The sequence below is a fragment of the Macaca thibetana genome, chromosome 14 (assembly GCF_024542745.1).
Source record: "Macaca thibetana thibetana isolate TM-01 chromosome 14, ASM2454274v1, whole genome shotgun sequence".
NCBI lineage: Eukaryota > Metazoa > Chordata > Mammalia > Primates > Cercopithecidae > Macaca > Macaca thibetana.
Genome location: NC_065591.1, coordinates 76210947 through 76233957, shown reverse-complemented (window position 1 = coordinate 76233957; position 23011 = coordinate 76210947). Strand labels below are relative to the sequence as shown.

Sequence of the window (23011 nt, the reverse complement as noted above, 5' to 3'; positions counted from 1 at the left end):
TCTATTGAGTCTTCTAGTCCTTCCCAGTTTGTGGATTTTTCTATTTTGTCATAGACGCACTTGACAAATATATTTTGAATACCTATGGTTTGCTGAGCATTTGCATAACATGAGCATGAGTCCCAACTGCCTATTTAAAAAAACAATAATTATTATTGTCATAAGTTATCTCTTAGCTGGCAGGGCCAATTTATTTTATAAGGATCTTGTTCTGTAAAAAAAATGTATAAAGCCTCTTGGTCAGGTGTGTGAAAAAGGTCACTAAATGTTCAACATAAAAGCAAAGCCAATAAATAAACTGATCAAACATCAAAGATCTCTCCAAGCCTTAGTTTTAGTGATCCACGATGTCTTAACTCATGAAGAGAATGCAAAAATTACAGAAAGAGATCAAAAATTATGATCTGTCAGTTCTCCATCAGAGTAAATTAACACCCTTTGATTCTCTCTATGATATTAGTGGTTTGAAAGTTCAAGGCATTTTGTCTCACCTCTTTATAGTCTGATTCTATCTGAGGTGTTAAAAACAAAATTTTCTAATCATTAACTTAGGGACGATTGTTTATCCTCGTTCTTTTTATCTACTTTAGTCTTTTATATGAATACACTTTTAACTACAACATGGCTTGGACCAACTTGTGTGCAGAAATAATAAATACCTTCACATCACAGCAATATTATAGTAAGCTATGGCCCTGCTGAGTAGCTCTTTGAAAACTAAGCAGGAGTTACCATGTATATTTATTTGTTGGATTTCTGTGGCACTTTTCCTCCAAAGAGTACAGGGTATGATATGGAGAAATTTGCACAGGGGTTGCCTTAGAGTGTCAAAAGGAAATTGAAGGAAAGGAGTGCTTGTAGGAGCATAAAGCAAAAGAAATAGCTAATGGAAAAACCAAACCCTGGTTGGCAGCAAGGCATGTTAAAGGAGGTAGAAGAAGCTAGGCTACCCCAGGGGTACCACTGTTGACATTTTAGAACACTGAATGATTTCACCACAGCCTATGTATCTGGTGAGCATTCGATATTTCTGTTCAATATTATTTGAAGACCCACAAGAATGGTCATAGACTCATAGGCAGGAAAGGAACTTAAAAAAATATCTGCCCAATTCTCTTAATTTACAGATAAGGCACATCGAACCCAGAGAGAACAAATAAATAAATTAGAAGAAAAGTCAGGGTCAGAAACAAGATTATTCATTCCTTCAATAAACATGGATTAAATGTGTTGTGCTAAGCACTGTTCTAGGCACAAGGGTTACCTTAGTGAGTAACATGAACATGGGTTCTGACTACCAATGTCCTGTCTTACACTGCCTTGTTCTACCTCCAATTGCCTATGAGGGTATTCAATCCTTTACAATATACTTTTTGTTGTTGATTCCACAGATCAAACTCTCTTAAGGAATAGACCTCAAGTGACTTTGTTAAGAGAAGGAAGTTCTTTTCCAAGTGTCTGCAAGTGTGTTGACATTTCTTTGATTCTTCAGTGCTCATCGGGTGCTTCTGTCAGATCAGCTGGAAAACATTTACTATATTGAGTCTAGTTTGTGTGCCACTGGAAGGCAGGCTTTCCTTGCCATCATGAGCAGTTTATTTTTGTCCTCTGGTAGGACTGCAAAGGGCTAAAACATTATCTCTCATTGGAGGAAACAGTTGTCTCTTAGCATGGACTTTACCTTAAAAGTTCCTCACATAATAGTCTAAACGCTAACATAATGGAAGTACTTAATGTTAGAATCAAATGTGAAAATTCTTCAAAGGAGCATGTTTTAAAAGTTGCCATAAATCTACCTCCCCAAAGGTGATATTTCAGTCATCCACTGAACACTGGATGTCACTACAAGAAAACCTGGGGTTAAAAAAAAAAAAGAGTAGATTGCTCTTTTTAGTTTAACGCTCAATTTAAACCTCTGTCCATCCTCCAGTACCTATGCCAAAAAACCATCTTGTAATAGAGGCCTCAGTTCTTTTACAGGTAAAACTAATGACTTATAAAACTATGGACCTTCACTCAGGCATTTGGGAGAACACTTCATCCTGCTCATTTAGCCCTTTGTCCCAGGCCAGTCTCTAAAGAAATAAAGTGTTTACCTTGTAAGTTGTGGATAAGGCTGTTTGGTGGGCAGAGAAGTTATATTCCTTGGACCAAATGGAGCTGGGGAGGAGACAAGAGAAGGATGCTTGTGTTTCCAGTCACCCTAACCGTCCTGATAGTCCTCTTAGTCCTCTTGGAGGATATGAGTGGAATTGGGTTCCAGGGACACCTGTTTGTGCCTGCAGGGACAGGTTCATGGTGGTTCTGCCTCTCCCCTTGTCTGGCAGCTCTCTTCCCCATGCCTGGCAGTTCCTGTATTGGCTGATTTACCTGCGAGGCTGTATGTGGATCTGCCTTTACGTGGTCACTGCCGCCAGCACGTACTGTCAAGATAGAGGGAAGCCAAAGCGAGGACTGTTAACTGCCCAAGCCTAGAGCGGGAGGTGAGCTGCGTCCGGACTTGACTGCAGCTTCCCTTCCTCCTGACACACATGGAGTTTGGTGGCGACGGTGCCGGTGCCGAAGAACTGCAGACAAATACTTAGCCAACTGGATGTGTGTGAGCTGGCTACAAAGGCAGCGCCTGCCTCACCCGGACCTCCTGCTGGCAGGATGTAAATATACCTGCAGACTGGCCAAACAGGACTGCCTTTTCTCCCCCAACCCCTCCCTCCTCCCACCCTCTCCCTCTGGTAACCAGCATGAGAGGAACTGAGAAAGCAACAGCCTGCAAGTGACAGCTCCAGCCTGATTCTGTTCGTCTCTGAGCCGAGGTGGGAAGTTGATTGTGCGGCAGCTTGATTGTGAATTCCTTCCATTGGCATCGCTATGTTTGCCTCTATCTGGTATGCTAAGAAGCTGGGTCGCAGGTTCGTGCACAATGCCAGGAAGGCGAAATCAGAGAAGGTATGGAAAGAGTGGGGTTGAAAATTACCTTTCCGATTTGTCAATTGCCTGCTCTGGATCATTGGTCTGAGTACAGACGCAGTCTTTATTTGCTTGGGGTGAGAACCTGCCTCTCACTGTGAATGTGGTCCGTGCCACTTTGAAAAGGGGTAACACTTACAGCCTGGATTGCTTGGAAGGGGAGCATTAAGGGTTAAGCAAGATCATTGGCTATTCAAAATACATGGTGAAATCATCAATTGATAGAATGTATTCACAGAGACTTGAGATTCCTTTAAATTACATAGGATGAAAGCAATTGAGCAGCTGCAATTTTTGCTTGTTCAGGGAGCTCTCTAGTAAACTTGTTGCTATACTGCATTATTTTTATTATTGTGATCTTTGGTTCTGAAGTGGACATTATAAATACCTGAGCTTTTCTAAAGTATATGTGTTACAGTGTGTGTCCTAGGAGCATATGTCTGGGACTCTCAGTAACATTGACTAGACTCTACAAGGGTGCTTGTTATCTTTTCACTAAGCCATCATTTCAAAATGTTCACAGTAAGCAAGAATTATATTTATAATCAGGTAGTTGTGGCCATTTAAAGAATAGATTTGCATTTCTTGTGTTCAGCATGACCAGTCATTTCCAGAGAATCTCTGTGTAGACTTACCTAGTTAGTTATATTTCCCTGAGAAATTAAAATGGCCTATAAGTCTTAAGGTATATTACATGCTTGGAGATAACAAGATGATAGCTTACATCTCTAATTTCTCCAGTGCTTTCTGGGGCACTGTCCAAACTGTCATATTTAGGGAATCAATATCCCATGTGATAGGCATTGGGGAAACTTCCAAAGGTAACAAAATCTTGTGAAACAGATTTTTCATATTCCTCTGAGGATATGATCTTCAGCCCAGTCTCGTTACTGCTTTATGTAAACTCATGAGATTGACCCAGAGATGGCTCTCCTGGCCTGTGGCACAATCCTTTCTCTCACCTAGAAAGATGCCTGCACTATAACTTGCTATTCATTCCTTCAGAGTGGAAATGATAAAATGAACAAGAATCCAGTGATGAACCAATATACGATTGTTTCTTTAGCTTGAGAAGAGAAAATATTATTGGAGTTCTGACTTTAGTGCTGTAGCCTCTTAGAATGTCCAGATCTGACAATTATAGAACATGACGGACTTGTTATCTAATAACATTTTTGGTGGAGGAGAGTGAGGGGAGGATTGGGATAGAATTGGTCTTTTCTCCATTCTATATAGCCCAGATAAAAAGATTACAAGCCTAACTATTATGTATCAACTAATATCACATATATTGAAGAGTGGGCTTTTGAGGTTGTGTTTTGTTTTGACTTTCAAGTAATTTTGAAGGAAAGAGACTTGTAGGTGGGTCTTTTATTGGAACAAATGTTTTAGAAAAGTCCTTTCTTCCTATAAAAATTATAGGCTGTATGGATGAGAGAACTGTCAGAGACCACAAATGGCTCTGAAAGCCACTGGGAGATAATGTCTTATGCCAAATTAGTATGCAAAGAAAGTTGAATCTCCCAGAAGCACTTATTTCAAGCTTGGGCCCAAATGTGGGAAATAGCAGCTCTATGAAATTCAGTGTATAGAACCTAAAAAGACATTGATACAACAAAGTAATCTGAGCTTCTGCTTCTTAAGAAGCTAGTAAGGGCTTTCAATCTGTCCCATCCATTTCTGTGATGGCTAATGTTTAAAACAAGCCAGAAGAAACCAAATGTGATTCCAAGGGTTCAAACTATTTAATTATCTTACTCAGAGAGTAAGATACATTTAAATCAGGAAATCTACATTAGAGAACTGAAGGTTTGCTCTCTGAGTGATAAAGACCAAAGGAAAAATCAACTCTACTGCCTTTGTGCTAGCAAGAGAGCTAGGAGGAGTTAATTTTGAACACTAGGTCATGATAAGCAACATGAAATAACATCTTGGCATTTTTTAATGGAATTTGTATTCACAGAGTTCCTGAAATAAATTAAAAGGTGTGTTGCCTCGAAAAATGTAGGCACTCAGTCGATGCTTGGTGAATGGAAATAGTTCATTTATTTTGTATACCTAATTTTATAATATAGCTTATTTAAACCTACAATTTTAAATTAATTTTCTTTCTAAGGGTTCAGTATGTACTTTAGCTGAGGAGACAGTTAACAAATAATACAACAAGCTGAATTAATTTACATAATGTATTCCTATAACATCAGAGATCATATAGTTTCTAAACAGTGGGGCATATAAAGTGCTACTAACAATATGTTGTCATGGTTTATCAAGAGATGGAAGAAGATGTATAAAATAAGATTATTATTGAATTTTGTTTAGAAAATGACCTGTATACTTAATTGTGAAAGATCATGTTTTAGCATTTGGGGAGATATATCTTTACAATGGACAATGATTGTGATTTTTAGTACCCTCTGTAAATTTTGAGCTTTTCTTTTTCTTCTTTTTTTCTTTTTTTTTCTTCAGTAGGTAACAGTTTATTTCTTCCCACTCTAATAAAGCAACCTGAACTCACTATAGCCCTTCACTTCGATTTTAACACTGAAAAGTATTTTCCTCAAGGTTGGGGTTAATTGAAAAGCTCTTAGTTATTAGGAATGTGCAAGATTAAATGCCATCCTAAACACTCAGTGTGACTTATTACTAGTTGTCTGGTCTACTATTTTGCCTCAGTTAATGTCAATAGAATTCAGTAGCATCACAAAATGACCATCATAATGCTGACAACAATAATAATATTAATGATAATAATCTCCATATACCATATACATTGGCTTCTTTATACGTAAAAATTAATCTAATTATCACAACAGCCCTATTAAATAGAAAATATTTTTCCTGAATCCTAGAGAGAAGAGTAGCTAGCCCAAGGTCACAGGACTAGTGGTAAGTATCAGTGTTGGGATTTGCACCAAGTCAGCCCAAGGTATTCCAAAACTGACTCCTTGTATCTCTAGCACTTTCCTCCTTCCACTCATCATTCTTCTGGATCCACTAATCTGTCTTGTCTGAATAAGGTTACTCATCATTTCTTATCTTGTCCCTCTCTTTTATATTAGAATTTCAAAGTGATAATGTTTACAGAATCAAAGTTACTGATTGTGTAACTCAACCTCTTTATTTCAGATAAGACTATACATAAACTATATTGAATAAACAGTTTTCTTTAATGTTGTTAAAGATTTTACATTGTTTGTCCTCTATCATTAGTTAAGTGTAGCAAACTTGTTTTGTCACCTATTCTTTTTTTTTTTTTTTGAGATGGAGTCTCACTGTAGTTCATACTGGAGTACAGTGGCACAATCACTGCTTACTGCAGCCTCAACCTCCCCAGATTCAGGTGATCCTCCCACCTCAGCCTTCTGGGTAGCTGGGACCACATGCATGTGCCACTACGCCCAGCTAATTTTTGTATTTTTTTGTAGAGATGAGGTTTCCCCATTTTCCCCAAAGTGGTCTCAAATTCCTGAGCTCAAGTGATCCACCCACCTAGGCCTCCCAAGGTGCTGGGATTACAGGCATGAGCCGCTATGCCAGGACACCTATTATACTATTTGAATAGCTTTTAGTTGTCATATCATTATAACCTTAACATTGACATTTGTACTCATTGCTTATTCCTATATAATTCAAAAATGTCTTTACTCAAAAAGGACCTAAATGCTTGGCAATTATATATGTGCTCTCTTTTTGAAAAAAATCAAAGATGTTAGGTGATTCACGTTGACATTTTTCTAAAAAAGCTACATAAGAGATTCTTTGTTATTCCTTCATTAAAAAGCTCATTTGTACCAACAAATTATATGAATGAATTTATTTTAAAAGTGATAATGTGAAATCCAGATTGCTTGGCTGGGATAGAATACCTCCATTTAAATAATTATTCCTTTCTTCTTTGTTTTGACCCTGTGAAATTAATTCAGAAGTTAGTATTTACTTCTATGCCTGTTGTCACATTTCAACTTAAATCGTTTAATTAGGCAATCTCCAGATTGTCTTACTCTAAAAGGCCAGTTGAAGAATCTTTAAGATAAATTGGAAGTGCAATGTCTGGTTACATAGTAATATACAAGAGTATTAAAATATCCAAATTTGTGAACCTTCACTACCCCATCAGCAATATAATGCTTATTTCATTTGTTTTTGTTTTGATTTTTATGTTTCTTTATCTTTTAAGTGCACATTATGAAAAGTACTTTCATGATGCATATAGGAAAGACTAGTGTCAATATTTGTAATTTTAACAGACACACCTGTAGATGAGCTTGGCAGTTTATACCCTATGAGTGATGTAACCGAGCCCACATACCCTGACATTAGGCCATATTCACCTTGGAAAACTATTTTTGAATTTTTTTGACAGGGCCTCACTCTATGGCCCAGACTGGAGTGCAGTGATGTGATCTCAGCTCACTGAAACCTCTGCCTCTTGGGTTCAAGCAGTTCTCATGCCTCAGCCTTCCAAGTAGCTGGGACTGTAGGCGTGTGCCACCACAACTGGCTAATTTTTTGCGTTTTTAGTAGAGATGGGCTTTTACCATGTTTTCCAGGCTGGTCTTGAACTCCTGGGCTCAAGCAATCCATCTCAGCCTCCCATAGTGCTGGGATTATAGGCGTGAGCACCCATGCCTGGCTCACTTTGGAAAACTTTTTAAAAAACAGCACACTAGTTCTACTCTCCCTCTTGTCTAAACCAAACACATTAATTCAACATAAACTAAGATGAAGGATAAACTAGTAATGCATTTGCTGACAGTAGGACCAAGGAAAGATAATTATGTCCTAGTGATCTTACTAGAATATAAAGAGCATCAGGCTTCGGGTAAAGATTTAGAGGGAGGGGATTAAATTAGCCTTGCTCTCTGCTTTCCAGTCTGAAGTCAGTCATTTGGCTTCTCTGGCCTCAGTTTTCTCATCTGTCAAATAGAAATAACATTTATGCTTCAGCAGATCTCCAGTGTCCTCAAGACAGTGTTCAAATATCAATATAATCTACGAAACCCATCATGATATAGCCTCTGCTTTCCTCTCTATCATCATACCTTGTCCCTCTTCTATGAGCACTTTAAATCCAGAATTCTGAACTACCTTCAAATCCCTAAATGGCCCATGCTCTCTCTAGCTTCCAGGATTTTGCTTAATCTGTTTGGCTAACTAGCTAATCACTGCCTGGCTATACCCATCACTAATTCCACTGTAGCCTTAGGTGACATCACCATCACTAGGAAACTTTCCTTAGCCTCTACAAGCCCAGGATGGATCTATCTTCAGCTCCCACAGCAACTTGTGCATTTTTTGTAATTATCTTCATTTTTCTGCAATCCTCAGTAGATTTGAAATGAATGATTTCTCAATCTTATTCAACATATTTCTAGGGTCTAAAAGAATGCCTTACACGTAGTTGTCTTTCATATGCTATTTAATTTATTTGAGGTTGTCATCAATTATGAGATGTATCATTATTTCATCTATTACTAAGAAAAAGATTGCTAATGAAACCATAACACATCATGAATTGCAAGATGCATCTTGATTTCACAGGTGGTAAAATGTGTAAAAATGTTTATTCTTAGAATTAATAATGTATGACATAATGGTGAAGAATGAATGAATTTACTTTGAGGATAAAATGAGTTAATATAAATAAAGTGTTTAAATATTATACTTGCTATCAAATTACTTTTATTTATCTGGTAATATTAATAGTCTTCATAGAGAAGTATTATATGTAACACTGAGATGTATCATATATTTTAACTTGTGCCAATCAGACTCAACAAGTATTATGTGTGCTATTCTGAATTTAGGAAGGTAAATTATAAAGGAAAAAATGAAAATTAATATTATGAAATATATCAAAAGATATAATCTAACTGGAACTATTTAGATTGCAGAAGAGAAAGCTTAAGAAGCCTTCCAGACTCCCACTATATATTTACATGTCTAAACAACAATGGTTAATATTTATTGAATTTGTTTTATGAGCTGAGAACTGTGAATGTGAAGACCCAGTGAGATTATTACTACTAGTTTTTAGAGAGAAAACATATCACCAGTAGGTGACTATGATTAGACACCCTATGTGATTCTAGATCTTGAGCTCCTCACTGGTAAATAATACTCTGCTTCTGTGTGTTTGCGTATACTATATATTGTGTGTATATATATGTTCTATGTAATACATATTATACTATATTTATAAAATCATGTAGGTTTACAATGAGTTAGATACTAAGTTTATTTTTCCCATGAAAAATAATTTTTGAAAATATATTTAAATGCAAAATCTGAAATTTATCTCAGGCATAACAAGTGTCCTGATATTGAAGATTCACCAGTCCTCACTGATCATATTATTTCTATTTTTGCCTCATAGTAGATTGAAGAGTGGTCTGACCTGGAGAGAAGAATGAATAGATTGTCCTCTTAGATCCCTTTCTTAGAGGCTTGTGAGTCTCTCAAAGCTCCTCAGTTGTGAGCAGCAGCATGACTCAGCGCCAGTGTCCGCCTAGCTGCGGTGGCAGAGAGGACAGGTGTTTGTCCATGCTAAATGCAACCCTGCAGTTCTCCTCTGTCACCTGGAAGGTGAATCAAGCAGCAAAATGGACAGTAACACCTGTTCTGAGGTCTCATAACTGCTGCCCACCCTGGCAGAGCACAAAGCACAACTTTTATTAGGTCAGGGAAAGTAGACAGAGAGAAAGGGCAGGATCAGAGAAATGGCCAAAGTGAAGGAAGGCAAGAGTAGGCTGGAGAGCAAGATAGTTGGTCACAAAACCACTGTAAAGTTGTGACTATTTGTAGTAATGACTATTAAGCAGTTTACTCGAGCATTATTGTATGCCCTTTACATGTACAATCTCACCTAATTCTTACTTCTGAAATACTCTTATTGGCTGCAATTCCTTGTTTTTTTGTTTTTTCTGTTTTGTTTTGTTTTCTTCTTTTGAGATGGAGTCTCCCTCTGTTACCAGGCTGGAGTGAAGTGGCACGATCTCAGCTCACTACAACCTCTGACTCCCTGGTTCAAGGGATTCTCCTGCCTCAGCCTCCTGAGTAGCTGGGATTACAGGCACACACCACCACAATCAGCTAATTTTTTTGTATTTTTAGTAGAGATGGGGATTCACCATGTTGGCCAGGATGACCTCGATCTCCTGACCTTGTGATCTGCCTGCGTTGGACTCCCAAAGTGCTGGGATTACAGGCGTGAGCCACTGTACCTGGCTATTAGCTGCATTTCATAGATGAACTGAGGTATATGGTGTTATGGGATTTGCCAAAGGTCACAAGCGGTAGAATTAGCATTCAGGAACGGGTTTGCTGAATCTAAAGCCTGTGACCCTAGCCTCACTCATATTTTATGTTCTTCTTTAAACCTACCTTGAGTTGGATGGACCTCTGATATGGAGAAGAGAGAAGCTGGAAATGAGAACTGACTTCTCAGTTGTGGTCCTTCAGAAACCAGATATCCAGATAGCCTTGTTTCAGTGTAGTTTACAAAACTTTAATTGCATTTTTTTCTTAATATAACTTTAGAATGATATTCCTCTACCTGATATTGTTGAGTGATATTACATTGGGAAATGAAGATGAAAGGAGACATTCTCCCACACAGCAAAATTAGTTTAAGCATGATTATAATTGTAAAGATAAATTTGATAATCAGATAATCTATGTCTTATTTGCACATGTATTGCAGGAATGAGGCCTACTGGAGAAGCCATCCCACTTTAAATAATGCCTCATAGTGTTTGCTTATGTCTGAGGTAGTCTTATTTCCTCAAATATCTTATTAAATCTTTAATTATTAAACCATTATAAATTCTGTCCTATTTGGTCTGGACACCTAGCATCTACAAGGTCCTAAATGAACCCTGGTTGGATGATTCACTTGGATGGGACACTCTCAGCTGTATTCAGTATAGGAATTAAGACCTGGATTAGAGGTCAGTAGGCCTGAGTGTTAACTGGCTCTGCCCCACAACCTGTGCCACCCTGGCTAAGTGTCCAAGCTTTCCTAGGCCTGAGTTCATCTGCAAGCAGATTCCTTCCAACTGAAACATTCTTTGATTCTAATTCTGATTTTCTATATGACTGCAGAATTCTTAAAGGGAAAGATTTGTACTCATTTGTCTTTGTATTCCCAGCACCTAGCAAAATGCCTAGCACTAGATAAAACAGAACATTATGCCAAATGACTGTATACAAAAGGCCTGGGACTTCCTGGACCATTAGTAAAAAGAATATAATGGACACTCTGCCCACTTTCAAAGTGAGAGCATGATGAAAAATGCTCAGGGGCTGTTCTTTTTTAAATGCCTTTTTCTTTGAAGAAAGAGGAATTATGAGGCATTTTATAGCATTGTGTTTGAGGCTTTGGTAGTCTTCCTTTCTCACCCTTCATGCCACTAACACTGAAGTAAAACAAACAGTAACTAGCATAAAGCCAGAGTCCTCTTCAGTCACTAACAATGACATCAAACTAAAATTTTCCAGCTGCCTTATCCCACATGCCACATCAGTACAAGCTTATAGTTGAGGATTCAATGTTTATTGTTTGAACACTCTCAATCTTACAATTCCAGTTATTTAGAGAATCTCAATCCCACCTGCTACACACTGAATTGTGACCTCCCCAAATTCATATGTTGAAGCTCTAGTCCCCAGTGTGACTGTGTTTGGAGATAGGACTTCTAGGAGGTAATTAAGGTTAAATGAGGCCATAATGGTGGGGTCTTAATCTAAAAGGCTTGCTGGCATTGTAAGTAGAAGAGACAGTTTTATTCGATTTGTCTCCACTATGTGAGGACACAGAGAAAAGGCAGCTGTCTGCAAGCCAGGGAAAGAGAGCTCACTGGAAACCATACCATGATAGACCCTTGATCTTACACTTCCCAGTCTCCATAACTGTGATAAAATAAATTTCTTTTGTTTAAGCCACCTAATATCTGGTATTTTGTTATGGCAGCCCAAGCTAAGATACCACCTCCCACCATTGTAGATATATATGATGATGTCTAATAAGGAGTGGTTTTCTAGTGCCCAAGGCCAGCCTATCATCACCGGGTAGAAATAGTGGGATTTTTTATTCAAAGTATGTAAGTTCTAATAAACACATGGATTCAGCAGAGTTAACATCACTCAATCTTTTGAAGGAGCTATGATAGGTTATTTAAAATGGTAATATATTTTTTAAAAAGGAGAAGTAGAAGATAAGAGGAATTAATGAAATGCTTTTGGAGCATTGCTTTGGTTGTCTTTATAGTTGTCTAACCTACAGAGTAGGAGAAATGAATGCAAACTATTCACCCAACAAACTTGATAAAACAAAGAATACATTTAACTCACAAAATACTTTTCTTCTCTTCCACACCTACTTGTTACATTAGGTCACTCTGATTTACAAACAGAATTGATTGATTTTCCCTACCATACCATCCTCTATTCCTCACAAGTTAGTCTTGGAGAAAGTTTCTACTATCAGAAGGGCTGCTCACTTTTCACCAGGGTTTGCAGCAAGAAATGACAAAATGAGTACCGTTAGAGGTATTGAGGTCTGTGTATTCCTGTGCTTGTTAGCAGTGCAGATCTATGTGATTTGACAGACATTTTGGTGATTCCCTAGCATGGGAAGGGTAAAAATGTATTTTCTGTGGAAAGGAAAAAAGGTATATTGGGGTTAGGGGAGTTGAGGGAGGGACAGTGTTTGGGAAAGTTTAAGAAGAATGAGAAAAATAAGTCTTTTTCTTGTTCCTTTCCTATTTGGACGTTATCCTGGCATAGGACTGACTTTCCTGTATTTTTTTCCCTAAGATTCCTGTATAAGTTCTTTGTCATCTTCATTGACTTCTATCCTTTACCCATTTTGTGAATCCTCTTATTGGCACACCACCCAAGAACAGTAAGGCAGTGAAAGGCTATAGACCTGGCTTCAAGACTGATTGGGTGACCTTGAGCAAATGACTGCACCTCTTTGATTATTAGTGCTCTCATGTATTAAAAATGGTGATAACCACCTTTTCATGGGTTTTTGATTCAATTAAAACTGCACGTCAAGAATCTACCTATTGTAAAACTTTTTCTTCCCTACCTCCTTTCTTTCTTCCTTCCTTCTCTTCTTTCCTTCCTTCATTCCTTTTTTCCTTTCTTCCTTCCTACCATTCATTTAAATATTCTGCCTAGTTCTAGAAAGAATGAAAGATAGTTCTGCTTTACCTCTTCATCAATGATGCCTCTTACTCTACTATCCCCTTGGGCTTCAGAATGAACATTCCCTGTCACCTGGTTTTATAAAATGAGGAGGTGTGTAATTATATCTCTGTCTGGCTAGAGGCAGAAAATGACTAAGAAGAACATCTTTCTTTAACAAGTTAGAATTGTTAGTATAATGACTCAGAGAGAGTTCTAAGTTTTTATTTCCTTTTAAATAATTTTCTAGATCCTCCTTATAAAATATTGTCCCCCACTCCCAGCCTTTCCCATACCTTCTCTCTTTCAAAATATACCACCCAACTTTTAAGAGAGGGATTCCCTGTTTTGTGAATGCCAACTAAGACATATCACTTCTCCTTTGAAAGGAAGTATTATGTGCTCAATGACTCAAGATGCTTATCTTCAAGCTGATAAATGCATCACCTGACCTTTGTTACTTTATTTCAAGTCTTGGGAAAAAGAAGAGTCCCATGTAATGTTACATTGAAGTTCAAAACTAGAAAGGACCTTCCTTTCATAGATAATAATAGTAACATTAATGAACATTTATTGTGTCTTTACTATGGGCCAGTCACTACTCTATGATTTTACATAAATTTAGCAATCTTCACAATGGCCCTATATGCAAAGTACTATTATATCCACATTTTTACAGATGAGGCAAAGAAAGGTCAATTAATATGTCCAAAGATGCACAGTTACCATGTCGTAATGCCAAGATTTCAACCCAGGCTATCTGGACCTGAGTCCACATTCTTAACCATGATGCTACAATAACTTCTCACACCTTTCAAATGAGTAAGCTGAGTCCCCAGGTAATATGAGGTTTGGGAATTTTTTTGTCCAGTATCTCCCAATATTGATGGCCAAGTTTTGGAGATTTGAACCTAGATATTTGCAGTTCCAAACTTCGACCTCGTTGGCTCCATGCACCACTAAGATGTGTGCCCCTACATTTATTTCTCATGATCAAATATTGAGGAGTTTCAAGCACTACTATTAATGTCTTTGGCAAACAGTACCTGCTAAGTTCCTCTTTCAGTTAACCAAAAGTATTATTGGTTATATTCATATTTTTGAGTGGTGGTATTGATAATCTTTCATGAAATTTTCAGTTATGTAATTGATGTGACTTTACCATGACTTCAGTGCCCTGCTTCCATTAAAAGAAAAAAAAATGTCACCCAACAGGATGGCATTTGGAAAACAATTCCACACCAGTGGTTGCATTAATTGCTACTTTGAATGTTCCTGCTGTGAATTGAATGGAGTCACTTTGGATCTATTTCTTAGAAATAACCATTTTTATTACCTCTGCTCTAGGATGCACAGTTTTGAGATTTTCAGAGGCAAATATCTTCACTAACCACTTTCTCTTTTCCGTTTTCTTTCCATAAGTAATCCTTTTCACTGTTATGACCATTTTTAATGTTCTCAGATTTAATTTATGAAGGATAGGGGATGTTGTAGGATGATTTTGTCTCTTGTTATCTCAGCATATAGCATTCTGTTAACTTCTCAAGTGTAACATTTTGAGTATCATGTTTAATTCAAATATCCATTATTTTATTCAAGTTGGGTTTTTTTCTTTATGTATGTGTAGAATTTACAAAGGCTTTATGAAAATGACTTTTGTAATACACAAGTAATAATTTCCTTTAGCATTACTCATTTCTTTAGTGAGTGTTTTGAAAAAAGCAGGATAAAATGTAGTATGATGAATAATGCTTGTTAGCAGTTATCAGCTACACTATGCCTTTTAGAAAACAAATTCCAATACAATTAAGATTAAATAATGCTTTCCATACTCCAGTTTCTTAAAATCACCTATCTAGTTGTCCTGAACAATTTGAAAGTCATATATTCTCTATGTTTCCGGGTTGACCCTAGACTGACCCCAGGAAAATAAAATTTATGTAAATAAATTATCTGCAGCCTTTGAAGTCAATTAACAATTCAACAGATACTCATTTGCCCCTTGGTATTAAAACATACTTATTTGCACAATACTATTAATAATACTGTGCTGGGACTTACAATGATGCATGGATACAAAAATGATCCAGCTATGGTTCTAATCCTAGGGAAGTTTAGGTATAGATTGGAAAAAAAGAAGCATACACAATTAAAGGCAAACACTTAGGAAACTCTGTACTGCTTGAACAGTTTAACAATATGCACATTTTTCCCTGTTATTTATTCTGTCTTGCCCAGACCCTCTTTGCTTATTTGCTGAATCGTTAAGATTCTTGAGCTCTGTGATCATGCCTGATTGCAAACCACCTGGTATATCACTCATTCACTGAGCCCTGTTCGCCAAGATTATAATAAAACACACGTGCTTTGATTACATTCTTAGAAAGCACATGCAAAAGTCCATAGTGTCCTACCTACACCAAAAAATGCCTTAAAGAAACTGTTCTTATTTTTAATACTTCTATTAAAATATATTGATACATAAAAGTAGAGTGCTTAAGAACATGGTTTCTAGATCCAGGTTTCCTTGTTTCAAATCCCAGCACTGCCATTTACTATCTGTGGAACTTTGAGCAAGTTACTTAAACCTCGTGTGCTTCCTCATCTATAAAACTACCTATGAGACAGGCACTATTATGAGGATTAAGTAAATATTTTTGAATAACAGGTATTACCTAAGTGTTTTTTTAATGAACATAATGTGACAAGTCATTAAAAAAAATATTATGTGGTGCATACAATTCTTTGGAGCTTCTCAGCTAACTGGCCAACTCTCACATTTTCTGCCTCTGATCTTGACCTGTAGTAGGACTATTTTGAACAACTTTGTAATCACATGCTCCACAATATCAGCATGGATGGGCAAGCACATTTCTGCCCTAATATAGCAACCTTGAGTTTCAGAGTCACTGAGCAGTACTTTTGGAAGGTGACTCTGATTTAAGCAGTTGATCTTACCAGAGATACTAGGATTACTGTCATTTGATTATTGAGTCATTAACTTGAAAAGCATCTATCCAAGAGTGTCTGCTTTGATATCTACCCAAGAGAGCATCATCTGTGGAGGTAGGGCAATGGCATCTAATTAGTATGATAAACTTCTGTCTTCCTAAAGCACTAGTTCTGCTTTCGGATATAAGTCAATGTCCAGCATCACTATTTGTTGCTCAATTATATAGATACTTCAATGTGGTTTTCTGCGTTTACAGACTGTTTAATGTTTAATGGAGGTAAGTACATTCAAAGAACAGAAGATGGCTTACTGTTGCATTTGTGATTAACATTGTATGTTCTTGAATATGTATTGCCTATGTATGTTTCCATGTCACACCTATTTATAATTTATGTAATTGAATCACTGGTTGAGCAAAGAGCATGTCTTTCTGAACTGTTTTTTTAAAAGAAACTGGACACTAACTTTGAGTAATTAGAAGATAATCTAAACAATCCATAAATTAATTCATTTAAGAGGTACCTCACAGTATGCTGGGAAGCTGGGATGTGATAGTGAACATGGCCTATTCAGTACTCAACATTCAATAATGTATGAGGAAGACAATAAAGGAGCAATTGCAACATAGTGTGATGAATATGATATGTTCAGGGATTTTATACATTTCCATTTTTGGTTGAGTAAATACTTTATAAGTCTGTGAAGAAGTCCATCTTAGATGATAAAAAGATTAAGTAGGTTGGTTGGGATTTTGTTTTTTAACCCATCAGTTACAGTAGACAAGTACCAGGCATGACATGGACACAATTGAATTTAAGGCAAACTATTAAATATCTTAGTGTACTAAGTGAGACAAAATATCATTTAGTTATCAAATCTGAATATATTCTTTTTTATTGTGATAAAATATAAATATAATATAAAATTTGCCATTTCAATCATGTTTAAGCGAAGAATTATGGGCATTAAATACATTTGCAATGTTGTACGACCATCACCACTATCCATTTCTAGAATTTTCATCATACCAAATGAAAACTCTATACCCTTCTGAATATTAACATTAATGAAAAAAATGTTCAGACCTTCCCCATTTGACCTTGCCATAAAATGTGCTGACCAATTTACAATGTTCCCTCTACCCTTTACAGTTATTCTGAGAATGTTTCAGAAATACTTACAAATCCTTCAACTTCCATTCTTACTTTGATAATATTTTATAACAAGAAAGCAGGAGAAGTGACTTTGGATAGGTCTGGAGTCATGATGTTAAGCATTTTGTTTCAAGTAATGCAATTTAATTTCAACTAAGTACCTTTAGCTTTACTAAGTTTAGTAATTAAATATTTAGCTGTGTCATAAATTAGCTATGCCATGTAGTCATTGGAAAGTAGGTACTCCATTTACTGAAACATAAATGTTTTACAAGGTATTGTAATATAACTAGTAAATTAATAATGACAATTTAGGTTTCAGCTAATTAAATTCTTCCTTAGCATTTACTAATTTGAGGGTCTAAACTAAAACAACTTTAACTATGATAACTGTTGTGATGATTTAGCTGTGCCAAACATGAATAAAATTGGGAAAATTGAAATTGTGTAATGAGTTATAAAGATAAAAAGTTAGTTTCCAACTGTCTTTATAAATTTTGATTGGCAAATCTAAACCAGAGTTAAATATGCATTAAGGAGAGAGACTTTATGGTCAACTTCATACCCTTATTCAGGTGGAAAATTTTTAAAGAAGATTGACACCATTGCTATATCTTACAATCAAATAAATTTTGAAGAGCATCACTAATGTGCCCAGAACTGCGGTAGGCTATTAAAACATCACAATTGAGTTCCCTGAGGCTCTGTTTTGTTGTTATTGTTTTTTTTCTAATCTGTAAAATAGGGATACTAGAGGTAAATCATGAGCATAACAGTGCTGTATACAGTAAGTGCTCCAGAGTCAATTCATTTATTCATTCACTAAAATAAATAGTAATTAGAATGAATGATAGATGCATAATGTATTCTCATTTAAGTATCTAAAAACAAAAGAGACATTATTTGCCCAAGTACCTTCCTCAACTCCGCAGAGTTCAAGCTAGTGAGGGAGAGAGATGTTTGAGTGGACGACCATATAGCATGACAATTCAAGTGTAGTTTTCAAAGTTGTGCATTATAGAGGTGTGTAGACTCAACACAATTTGGAGACAACAGGAGAAGCAGACAGAAAGGATGGAGCCACAGGAAGCCTCAGAGAGGGGATGATGCTTAGAAATACTTAACATAAGAAGTTTGACAGGCAGATGTGGTGAGGGATTCATTCTGAGCAGAGAAAAAGGGCAAAGCACAGATTCCTCAAAGAGCATGGCTTTTTCATGAAGCAGCAGCAGATTCATCTTGGCCTGAGCAGAGCAAGTACACAGGGGAATGGGAAGATGTGACTTTGCATAGGTAAGCTGGGGCCAGATGGTAAAATGTTTGGTTTGTTATCTAAATAGTACGAATTACTTGATGGAGGATGGAATAACAGTGTCACTGATGGGTTTTAAGGTGAGAGAGAGGTTGATATGATCAGATTCAGGTTTTAGAAAAACTTATCTGGTAGCAGAATGTGGAGAGTGTATTAGAGATGAGCAAGAATACAGACAGGGAGACGCTTTAGATGTTTACAGTATTCTCAAACTTTAGTGTGCATAGAAATCACCTGGAGGTCTTGATAAAACACACATTGCTGCACTCTACCCAGAGAGTTTCAAATTCAGAAGGTCTGGAATGGGGAAGAATTTGCATTCTTAAGTTTACAGGTCCTGCTGCTGCTCTGGGATCCTGTTTTGACAACAGCGGACACAAATATACCACAAAAGGCTGTCTTAATCAGTTTGGGCTGCTGTAACAAAACACCATAAACTGGGTAGTTTCAACAATATTTATTTCTTCACAATTCTGGAAACTGGAAAGTCTTAGATCAAGGTACAAACAGATTCCATATGTGGTGAGAGCTCACTTCCTGGTTCATAGATAGCTGTCTTCTCACTATAACCTTACGAGGTTGAAGGGGAAGGGAGTGTTCTGGGTACTCACTTATAAGAGTACCAGTCCCATTCATGAGGCTCCACCCTAAGGACTTCAAGAAATCCACCTCCTAATACCACTGCATTGAGGATTGGATTTCTACAGATAAATATCAGAAAATGAGCATTGGTCACTGTGCTGAGGCAGTGAAATACTAGTGGCAAATGAAATCTCATTCTAAAGGCCTGGTAGATTGGAAGTACCCTAGTGATACATTTTTGCCTGCTGAAATTTTGCTTGAATAATATAATGCTTTAGGCTTTTGATGATGCTGTTAGGTGAAATAAAGTGAACCAGCTGTTTTCTACTAGGGTCAGAGTGAGTAAAAGTGACATGTGGTTCTCAGTGACTGTTAATGAAGCAAATAGCCTTAGGAATATCCGAATTCAAATTCCATTGTTTTCCATTCAGATTGGGGGAAGAAAGGGACTCACCTCTTCACAGAGCTGGTTATCTAAGCAGGTTGGTGTCTAATATAAAATGCGGCTCCTGCAGTCTTGCATATTTCCTCCGCTTTCAACTATATTATGGTCAAAGGAGAACCTGGCTGAATACTTATTTCACTGTTTCAGTTTTTTAAAAATTATTTTTATTTTTATTCTTTTAAGTAACCGTATACTTTACTAAGAAGGCTTACATGATCATTTTCTTTTGGTTGAACAAGATTTTTCTCCTGGTTTTGTTTATTCCGTGTGTTTGTTTTTAAGGCAAACGTGATCTCTCTAATTACCTTTCATTGTAATGAAGGTTTCTCTTTCCCGTAGCCCCAGTGTTGTTCTAGTGAAATGGGTTTCATCTGCTGAGTGTAGGAAAAGGTTTTAATCAACATAGTTAACACTGGTGTGGTTATCTCAGATTTAAAAAGAGGCATTGGATTCTTACAGAATGTGAGGGTATTGCCTGATAGAGCCAAGCACGCAGTGTGTAATAATGAAGGTAGTTTGGGAAGAATTTTGTACTCTTAATTAGGAGCAAAATGAGGTAGTCTTTTGTCTGCAGGAGGCTCAGGACACAGGCTTGAAATTGCAAAGAATATAATGGGATTACCTCACACTTTGAGATGGTACTCTCACTAAAGGGGGCACAGAGCCTTCCCTACAAATCTGCACTGGTCTGGGGGTGGGGATCTTGTAGAGGGATATTTTGAGTATGTAATTTATTGTCTAGTTTAGAGGACTGTTTTTCCTTTCTATGTGTCTGTCCAGAAATAGAGAAACGATCATAAAATTATTGGCATATCTCAAACGTGTTTTTAATGGAAGGGCTTTTGAGGGTTGTTTTGTACATGAGACAGTATGTTCACGATGTTCTAAATGATGTCCAGAATAAATATATTTTACTTCTGTAAGCACTTGGTGTGATTGCCTAATATTGCAGCTCATAAATGTTTATGAAGGTATATTAGTTTGTGTTATTTCTCCCAGGTATAAGGATAGATATGGAGGAGATATTATTGAATACAAAGAGTGTTTTGAAAGCGGGTATAGAACTTTGAATGGATTTTAATTTCAAAGTAAGCACAAGTTTGAGTTAATTAAGCACCAGAGATCTTACATGAGCCCACCAAATTGAGTAATATATAATATCTCTCTGCATGTCTTCCTATTCCTCCCCTCTTTTTTCTCCCTCTTGCCTTCTCTTTTCTGTATTTTTCATATATTCACAAAACTTTGAGTTTTGTTTACTAAGCAATATGTAAAGTATTAAGTATACCGGGACAGACAAGAGAGAACATTTGCCCTTAAGGAGTTTACATTTTAATGTAAGAGGCAGGCAAGCAATTTGTGTGTCTAAGTCAAATCAGAAGTTTTGAATATACTAAAGAGGGAATACATCATTCCAGTCTAAAAATAGAGAATATTCCAAGGAAAATATGGGAAAGTAACTGATTATAAGGAAGAAAAAGGATTTTGATAGGCAGAAGAGGGTAGGACAGCATTCCAGGGTGAGAAAACAGGGAAAGCAAGGAGATAAGAGCATTTTAGGGAAACTAGGTTTATTTATTCTAGGTTGAGAATAGGGTATAAAGGAGAGAACGAAGAGTTGCATCTGGAAAGGAAGGATAGGACCAGATTGGGGAAAGCCTTGCATGCTGTGGTGAGGAGGTAGCAGCACCTAATTCCATAAAAGAAGGTAGACATGGTATAACTAATTCAAAAACCATTGGACAAGAAAATACAGGGCAATAATGGCTAAAAGCATGGACTCCACCAGGATTTCAAACTCAGGTCTTTATTATTTAATTTTGAGTAGTTATTTCGTGACTCTCTACATCATTTCTTTCATCTCTAAAAATAATGATACCTCATTCATGGTTTTGTTATAAGGACTAAATTAAATGGTGTATATAAAGTCCTTCATATATCATCGAACTATTATTCTGGACTAGTATTGTTGCTCTTCTTTTTATCCTCTTTTCCACTGTCACTTCACATTGGGACTTTTAAGCCCCTATGTGTTCATAGAACTAAACTAGAAAATAACATTTGATTCTGGATCTTGTAAGTCTTACTATGTGCTAGGATGTATGGAAAGTATTATCAACACAGAGGTGAATAGGAATCCAACATACAAATAAGAAATTGTGCTACCATGTGGTAGCACCATATGCAAACTCCTTTTAAAGTGCTTTTGGAATGTGAACCAATCACTACACTCTAAATGGTTATAGTCAAAGAACAAACTCACATTATCTTAAGATATAGTCATAAGAAACTTAGACATTGAGTTTGGTTCTTTATTCAGTATATTAATAGACAGCAAGCAATTCATTTATATTACATGTAAAACAAGTATATAATTTAGGGTTTAGAGATACCCTAAGAGTATAATTGGGTTAAGGGATAGGAAGTTCATTCCCAGGTGTTACAGTGTACAAAAAGAAGTTCAAGTTTATAAGTTTTATCCAGAAAGATTTCCTGAATAAAGTGAGATTCTAATGCTGTTTAAAAGCCAGGAAAATAATACATAAAAAAAATGTCTTCCTGAATAATGTCATTGTTTTGAAGAAGGCAGAGGCATCCAGTGAGAAATGAAGAGCTGAGAATAGACTGTGAGATGGCATCTTAAAGAACTAAATGGGCAAGGTGGGCAGAGAAGATGGGCATGGGTCGGGGTGGGGTATGTGTTTTGGCACCCTAGCAAATGGCTGTAGACTCAGAGGAAGTTATCAAGAGCCTTGGATTTTCAAACTGACCTGGAAGGCAGATAGATGAATGTACTGGGGAGAAAGGAAAGTACTGATGAGGGAGTATGTATGATTTAACGAAAGCTGTGATATTTGGTAAAGAGATGAACTTTAGTACAAGGAGCAAAGGGAAGGAAATTCACATGTATTGAGCACTTACTATGTACCAGGCATAATGCTAGATACTTTCACGTCTTGTCTCATTTCAACCTCACATTAATTCTGTGGACAGATACTATTGTCACTATTTTGTAGGAGGGGAAATTTAATTTCATTTAAAATGACTTTCGTAGATCATATAGTAAGTGTGAATTAAGAAATCCAAGCTAAGTATTCATAATCAGAAAGTCCAAATTCAGTGTTTCCACCAAATCACAGCATATCTCCATCCATCCATTTATTCAGTAACTAATCACAGAGCCCTTACTGTATGCTGGACACTATGTTGTTGTCTTTACATTCTTGCTGTTCACCAACTAGCTGCCTAATCATGGAAACTTCATTTCTGTGACTGTTTTCTCAAATATTAAATAGGCTTTTGTGTGTCTCCTTAATCAGTATTTGTCTAATCCAAGTTCATATTTCAATAATTATAAAGTAATTGCAATCCATTCTTTTCCATTCCCCAAGAAAACACAAAAT

The 23011-nt window shown here is 36.7% G+C and overlaps 1 protein-coding gene across 18 annotated transcripts in view; it reads left to right on the top strand.

The window, feature by feature from the left end:
• Positions 1-23011, top strand: part of DLG2 (discs large MAGUK scaffold protein 2) — a 2230265-nt gene that overhangs the window by 1246037 nt on the left and 961217 nt on the right. Inside the window, exon 1 of one of the 18 annotated variants that reach the window (XM_050755814.1) lies at positions 526-2946. The exons of 16 other annotated variants lie outside the window; for them this stretch is intronic. In XM_050755814.1, the coding sequence (XP_050611771.1) occupies positions 2869-2946 (78 nt within the window). In that variant the 5' untranslated portion in view covers positions 526-2868. Of the gene's footprint in view, positions 1-525; positions 2947-23011 lie in introns of those variants that run through there. One more of the 18 variants, XM_050755817.1, reaches the window with a different exon arrangement.